At 38.8% G+C, this 8,417-nt stretch overlaps 1 protein-coding gene across 1 annotated transcript; it reads right to left on the bottom strand.

Moving 5' to 3' along the window:
* Positions 1–273: 273 nt before the first annotated feature.
* Positions 274–2,741, bottom strand: neurod6b (neuronal differentiation 6b). Its single transcript, XM_056743805.1, has 2 exons — positions 2,469–2,741; positions 274–1,912 (listed from the first exon to the last, which is right to left on the bottom strand). Exon 2 carries the CDS (start codon positions 1,901–1,903, stop codon positions 944–946), a length of 960 nt encoding a protein of 319 aa, XP_056599783.1. The 5' UTR covers positions 1,904–1,912; positions 2,469–2,741; the 3' UTR covers positions 274–943.
* Between the last annotated feature and the right edge of the window lie 5,676 nt (positions 2,742–8,417).

Genomic DNA, 8,417 nt, shown 5'->3' with positions numbered 1-8,417 from the left:
TTTTTTACTTTCTTTTTCTTTATTTTATCCTAATACATTTCAGATATATATTATCGTGTTGAAAATAAATCTTTTTCTTTATTTAATTAAATTATGATTTGACTGGCACAAAATAACTGTCATTAAATGATCAAATAGCACAATCCTGTAATAATAATCATTTCTGTAATATAATATATGACTTAAAAGATTTTTAATACGTTAATTAAGGCGTTAATGACTTAAGACGAAATTTTTGGCTTTTATAAACACTTCAGGAAAAAATCAAGACAGTATGTTCACAGCATTTTTTATTTCGATAAAATGGCCGCAATACAAATGAAGTGAGAATCTTAAAACAACATTCGCATCATTCACATCAAGACCCGATGTCTGCCGTGAATTAGACAAAAAAGTTGTTCACAGCAAAATCACAATATAGGATCTGTTGATTTTATGCGAACTGGGGAGTTTCTGTAATTCAAAGACGCAAATGCCTATAACAAATAAGAAACAAAATCACACGATAAGTCAATGTACATGTCTGCAAAACTGCCACGATGTCACACTGTTGCATAGATCCATTATTGCTTTCATGAATCGAATGATTTTGAGCTCGAGAAGCAAATGATAATACAGTAACAAATCAATTTCCACGAGATGGGACAAGCGTTAAAACATGTGTTTGAGAGGCCCGTTTTAAATTGTATTTATCTCTATTCGATTATTTGATTGTAATAGCTAGGCCTACCACAGCCTGCCTCTGTGAACATGTTACCTCACCAAATACAGTAGCCTACATCAACAAAACCATCTCAAATAAATATAATTGATTTTACAATATTTTCTTAAGATGAATGCAAGCTTGCCAAAACATTTAAATGCAAACCCCCCCCCTCATCTCCAACGCGCACTAATGAATTGACAGATTAGTGTAACTGGCATCCAACCCCTACGCTTGCTTTTAATTATGGAAACCCGTATTTAATTCGTCCTGGCTCTGATACGATTGGCTGCGGGGATGTAAGTCATAAGGGAAATGACCGTCTGGGGAAACGCGGTACATGGAGCCCCGACCGGCCACGTTAGAGTATCTCATTCCATAATGGCAGTTCTTACTGTACTCGACTTGGTCCTCGTGCTTTTTAAGCGAGAAGATCCCATTATAATTGATCGGGGGACTTATTTGGCCGTCGAAGTGAGGACTGTTGCCCTCCGGAGAGCAACTGTCGTAATAGGACTCGTACGATGCGTAATAGTTGTATGGCCGGAACGGTTTGGCGCTGTCCCGGGTCCCAGAGCTGAGGCCGGTGGGCGTGCCCATCTCCGCGTTCGGATACGGATACAGAGCATCATATTGAGGCCTGCCAGAGAACGACACTTCGCCGTTCTGATCTGTGAGGAAATTTCTGGAGTTCAGCTGCAGGCAGCCCGCAACCAAGTTGGTAGTGGGCTGCGATAATCCCTTGCACAAGGTTTGCACGAAGGCGAGCAGGTCGGGTTTCTTGCCAGCGCTGAGAGTCTCGGACAGAGCCCAGATGTAATTTTTGGCCAGCCTCAGGGTCTCGATCTTGGAGAGTTTTTGCGTTTTAGAGTAGCAGGGCACGACCTTGCGCAGGCTCTCCAGCGCGTCGTTGAGCCCGTGCATGCGGCTGCGTTCCCGCGCGTTCGCTTCTTGGCGACGGACTTTCACGCGTTCGCCGCGTCCGTTGGGGAACTTCTTTTTACGCGGGCCTTTTTTATTGGGCTGACCGTTCTCGTCACGATCGTCCTCTCTTTCCTCATCCTCCCGGTCCGTGTTGTCGTCCTCGGCATCCTTGTGCTCCGTGTTGGACGAGTCGTGGACATCATCTTGAAGGGAGAATCTGGCACCAAACTGAGATTCGCGCATCATGTCTGGATCTTCGAACGGTACGGTCAGCATCGTTTGCACCTGCGTTACAGCAAAACAAACAACCAGATGACAGGTAAAACAGTGACTATGGTTCAAGGTAACCAAAGGGTGTGGGGCATCTGGAGAGGATCGGACATTTTAATGTCGAAATGGTGGGGTTTTTTGAGTTTATTTACCCAAACGGTGTTTGAGCTTTATGTATTAACTAAAACCTGGAGTGTAAAAGAAACGGGAAAAATATATCGTTATTGTGCATGTGCACAAAGACTATCAATGAGAAAAACCGCAAACATGTCACCAGAACGCGTTGTGCGCATTCGCGTCCCCTAAATTGCAAACAATATCACTAGAAAATTACCGCTAATTATAACACATCGAGTAGGATAATTTTCTATTTGCCTTTAATATAACTGTACAATTTAGTTTTTGTTTTTTTTTACAAAAATCGATCAACAAGAGATATCTATTGGATAAATAATGTTTGCCAGAATTGACACTAGGTTATATTGAAAATTCCTCCCAACACTCATTTTTGTTTATTCATGTTTATGTTAGACATTAAAAAGAATAACAAATGATAGATTAAATGGCTCACCTGCTTCCTTCAGTGTTTAGCTTGCATGTTCAAATTCCTGACGACATTCAGAACTGCCTCCCATGTGCTCGGTGTGAAGCTCTAAGAATTCCTTTAATCTCTCTCCTTCTCTCTCTCTCTCTCTCTCTCTCTCTCACTCACTGAGAAATGACACCCATGCCAGGCAGCAGCGCTGGTACCCGTGCCATCTGCCACTGACGTTCTGTAGGCCACGTGATGCCGTCTCCAGGGACTTTCACTCGGCTCTCATCATCTGGCGCTCACGGTAATGGGCACCGGGAGGCTCTCATTTACCGTCAGAAAACTCCGCGTAAAAAAAGATTAATGCCAGTTCTGCCACGTTTGTACCTGTGTAGAGACTGCTAAATGCTTTTGATTTTGAAGTGACGCATGGATTTGATTTGGCTATGGGAGGTTTGATAGGCCTGTGAGTCTCGTGGATAACAAATAGCTTTGCAGAACAATTATTCATTTTAATAAAGTGATCTCATACATACACCCGGATACCAAATGTTTATTACGAAAGGAATATCATCTTTAAAGGAGAAATTCACCTTTGAAATGAAAATTCAGTCTTCATTAACTCACCCTCTTGTCATTTCAAACCTGCTTTCTTTCTTCAGCAGAACACAAAGAAGGTGTTTTTAAGAATGTTTTTAACAGCCCCCCCATTCACTTTCATTGGTTACAGTAGAAGTGAAGGGGGGAGGGTGTGCAGTTCTGTTATCAAACATTTTCAAAATATCTTCTTTTGTGTTCTACAGAAGAAAGAAAGTCATACAGAATTTTAATTTTAAAGGTTAACTACTCCTTTAAAAAATTTCTTAGGATACTCACAGAGGATGCACAGTCAAACTGTTTACAAGCATGTACACTGTGAAAACCTTATTTGATTGAATCAACCTGACCAAAAAGATGTTGGTCGGTTTAATAATCAAGAAATTTTCAAGGTTAATTTAAATCGGCAATTGGGTGTATTTAAATATATTTAACCCAACCATGGGTGGGAAAATCTTCCACTATCATGGCATAGAGATATGAGTTCATTTTAAGCCTTTTCACCACAATTGGTCATCTTTGCCTCGCTGTACATTTTTTAGAACTACAGCTGTGTTTAGTTTACGCTTCATTGTCCCTAAACCACATCCTACATAAACTACTACTTTTTCACTAAGCATTTCAAGCAAAGGGCAGTCCCCAAAACACACGCTCAAAGTCCCCAGAAACGCCTCAGCTGGCATTCTGTGTGTTCTGGTCCAGTTCACACCAGCATCTGATGAGTGAAACTCCTCATTTCAGACTAATCAGTTGACTGCACTAATTGCAAATGCAAATATGCAAATTTAAATTAATTAATTACTCCACTAATTAGTTCTCTGGTATTTTCAGGTAATAAATCAGTGTGTAGTTGAATGAAAGAGAGGATGATCCTAATACTCTTAAAGTGATACAAGAGGACTCAACAAGGTTGAGATGTTCAACACAATCTCATGGCAATTTGGTGCTATTTCGCAAGGGGGATAGTTCTTACGAATTCGTACGATCTCGTTTTCGTACAACGTGCTATTTCCCCAGAGATTTAGGGGTGGACCTTCATCCTTAAATAATCGATATATACAGAATCACCAAATATGAAAAGAACTCAAAATACAAATTCTGTGGTTTTGTGTCTATACAATGGAAGTCAATGGGCGTCAGTGGTGTTCGGTTGCCAATGTTCTCCAGAATGTCTTCGTTTTTATTTTTCAGAAGATAAAAGTCATACAGGTTTGGAACGTGCTTCTTTTGAAATCCACTGTTCGTTGGAAGGGTTGTCGGATCTGTATCTTTGTTTCCAAAAAATTGAATGGTATGGTAAACCTGGATGATGGTTGGCTATATTCCTCCACCTGTAAATTAGGCTTTTTGTTGCCGCGGCGATGACAGCTCGTGCTAGTCAGCTGTTTTAATTATCACATTATCAGCGTTTAAAGGCAGCGTGACAAGCCGAGTTGCTAATGAACGTGCTAGATCTCTCACAATGAGAGACGGAGACTCTTGGCAGATTCGCAGGTGATACTCTGGTGGTCTAATTCAGAGATGCTGCATGGTGACATGGAGAATCTTACAAGCAAGCGTGTGAAAAAGAAGTCTTTACCTCTCTATGCTCTATGAGTACATGCCTGTAATAAGCTTTGCTAAACTTTTTCACAGATGTTTCTGGCGGCGGCGTCAACTAACACCTACGCTTTACCGGCAGTGTTGGGAGACGCACCCTCACCTTGCTTTTCATAATCGCACCTCCGCCGTGCTGAAAGATAGAAAAATCAACATGATTTACAATGTCGCACATCATACACTAAACACGTCAAAGCATCTGTCCGATTTCAGATTGAGGATGAAGTTTCTGCGAGCTTTCCTTATGATCCATCAGACGTGATCGTAATATCAATGAAGGCGCACGGACTGACGCTCTGAAGTCAACAGCTGTTCTCCGAAATGTGATTCCTTACATTGCTTTTGAAAGTTTTTAAATCATGTAGCCTACTCACCCGCATTGTGCATCTGTGGGACACAAAACAAGATATTCATGAAAAAAATGAAAACAAAACATAAAACAACATAGGCTACAATAGAGCACGTATCCACTATACGCAATAGCTTAATGTGAACGATATAGCTTTATTTTAATTCTTTATTTTTGCAACTTAAGGTCTTTGCACATTCCGAAATTTTTGTATGCGTTTTTTCGTATTTGGCACTTGTTTGCACTCTGAAATGTCGACGCCTCTCAAAAATGCTATAGCTACGAACGCGAAAAATGCATCAAATCGAACAGTTTGAATTGTTTATGACAGACGAAAATATGGGGAAAGAAATATAGTAAATGTGATTGACACATCGTAAGGTCATAATTATTTTGAACTTGCGGAAATGTCTGACTCAATGTGCTTTTTAACTTTCATTGGTCTGCACATTTCACAGAGTTTTCATTTGGGGTTTGTTTTAGTCTCAACTAAGGGGCCGTTGACACGAGACCTTTTTCAACTGACCTTTCCAAACAATATGGCGGCTTCCCGTGCGCTCTCGCTGCTCGGCTGTGTATTAACGTTTCCCCAGCAAAATGTGGATTTGCAACACCAACAAGACCAGCGGGGACACAGTTTTTACATTCGCCAGCAATTGAACACACATATACGTCGATTAACTGTATTCAAAGGCACCTTTTCCTTATAACTGTGCATGTGTATCATTTGCCAAGGCACGCCCTCTTTCTTTTCACCACAACATCGACACCCTTTGGCCTGGCGTGCATACTACATCGTCTTTATCCGTTATCCTGGATCCATGTACATGCAGACATTTTTGATAACGCTGTCATGTGTTCGTGAAACTTTTCAAAAGCGCAAACGAAAAACGTTACCGTTTTTCATTGTGTAAACGTGGCCTTAGTCTTAGATGTTTCTCTTAAAATTGTTTAGGTAGAATTAAAAACAACAACAACAAATGAGACAATTGTTAGGTGTAAAATGAAAGTAGATAGATGAAAGTCAAATAATCTGGATTTTGCCACATTTGATGAGATCTTCAAAAATATTGACTTTTGAAAGCAGACTTGACCAATCTGAGCTCAGTTTGAGACATTGTTGAGATCTCCTCTGAAACTCTAATGACAGAGACATTAGAAGAGATTAGAAGTCCATTTTATCTCATCGGTATAAAAAGTGAGATGGAAAATACTGTCACTCGCTTGGCTGTCCCGGGCAGTCTCGCTCCGAGAGACCCATGCAGGTTTGGCTGGGCTCTAGACTGTTATTCTGAAGTGATTAGAGGACTTTGGGTCTCAGAACCATCATCTACAGCTGTGCTGTTTCTACCAATTACATGGCCCATATGCCAGCAGCCCGCACCACCCAGGTGGAACCTCAGATGTAGGAGAAGGTGCAAGCGGAACATGGCGGTGGTCACACACGCAACGAACAACACTTACAAACACATATGTGTCTTATTTCCTGAAAGATATACAAACACAGGATGGTAAATATAGAAAGCATCCTTATTTACGTGCGTAATTCAATTAAGACGATGCATCGTTCATCCCAGCAGGACACAAGACGTTTGGAGCTCACATTCTGTCTAAAACAGTAGCAAAAAAATGAAATGGCATCTCAAAACAGATGGGGATAGTGAGTTTTGCTAATGAAGTCATGGCTGACAATGTAAATATAAAGTTCAAAGGTAAGTTTTTTTATGATAAAAGTAATTTATATGTTGTGCTTTATATCACAGCATGTTTTAAAGCACAGACAAATAATATATTCATTGTAATGCTAAAAATGTTGCTTCTCATATCACTTGCATCATTTTCTTTTACTAACTTGATTGAATCTCATCATACATTTTCATTCTGTTCTGTGTAAATGAATTGCCACCATATACCTTCCTTAAACTTAAAATGTACTCATTTTAAATATGACATTTTTTTATTTTATGTATATAGCTATTTATTTATACAGAACTGGGTAGATTACTTGGAAATTAATTCAGTTACTGATGATAAACTACGTGACAAAATTTGCTTTTTTCCTTTTTCCTGAATGACTGCAATACAACAGCACATGTTGTTACAAATAGCGTAGGTAAAAATAAAAATAAAATGCCTTACAGTGTAGATATGAAGTTTAGATCCCAAATCAATGTAAATGGGGGTCATATTCATACAGTGATGGGCAGAACAAAAGTATTTAGACAGCAATCTGATTATAAGATTTAAATTGAACCAATAAGTATTTGTCGACTTAATTTAGATTCATAAATACCTGCAAATATTTTAGCCACATCAATAATGTTTTGCTAGTAGTAAATGTAAATGTTGTTGTTTCTTCACAACATAAAGAATGGATTGCAAATGACTGTTGCAAAACAACAAAATCAAGATGTGAAAGATTAAATATATCACTCACCTGGCTTGTGAATATCTAATAAGAAATCCAATGGAATCAATGGAGAATTTATCAATTTTTTTCACGTTTATTATCTTTGTGAACAAACACTTTGAAATGGATGATGTATTGTGAATGATGGGCATAAACAATTCAGCAGCACAAAGCAGATTTTGGAGTCTGATTACACAAGTAATCAGTTAATACCCTCTGTATATATATATATATATAAATGTATATATTTTAAACCCTTTTTTTATCACCATTTTGAAGTTCAATAGTAAAAGTCATTTTATGAATAAATAACATTAAGAAAGTTTAAGAAATTGAGTATAATCTTCAAAATTGGTACCTAACTATATGTAATCGGCTATCTGTATCGCTGGAGAAATTTAGTATCTCTAATAAAACACACAAAAGTTGATTTTATTTTATATCAATCTTTTCTCGTTCAGACTTTTAGTTATTTTCTAACTTAATTTAGCAAGTTTTCAATGTATGTTCACTTGTTTAGCCAACAGCTTTTACTAAAATATAATATTGACATTGTTGTTTGGTAACATCTTGCACACACATTACATAATATGCACAACTTTATATTGTGATAGCAGTGATGGTAATGTTTTTCAAGGTTAAATGTTAAACGCTAAACATCTCTTTTGGGCTGCTCTTTCTCTTCTCGCCAGCTCAATAATCTCAAGTATTCTCATCAGGTTGTCTGTATTGGCAGACTCTGCCTCTCTTTCTGACTCAATGCCAGTAAATGATGCAGCCTGCGTACGTATTGTCGCTTGAGTGCTGGTTTGGATCCGAAAATGCTGTTTCATCACTGCCTGGGTCCTTTCCAAATTCTGACTTCAGCTGTCAGTCACAAAAGAGGATTGAGGCTTGTGTTCACTGTGGTGTAGTGGATGGATCTCTTGAGGCTGTGGCTCATTTGACAGGGATAAGAGTGGTGTTTGTGTACAAACTACTTTTTTAATAGTGAAGTGTGATCTCAAGAAAAATCTAATTAAACTAAATTTGT

The sequence above is a fragment of the Triplophysa dalaica genome, chromosome 3, assembly GCF_015846415.1.
Source record: "Triplophysa dalaica isolate WHDGS20190420 chromosome 3, ASM1584641v1, whole genome shotgun sequence".
NCBI lineage: Eukaryota > Metazoa > Chordata > Actinopteri > Cypriniformes > Nemacheilidae > Triplophysa > Triplophysa dalaica.
The sequence above is the reverse complement of the archived record's forward strand: the minus strand, read 5'-3'. Positions and strand labels throughout refer to the sequence as shown.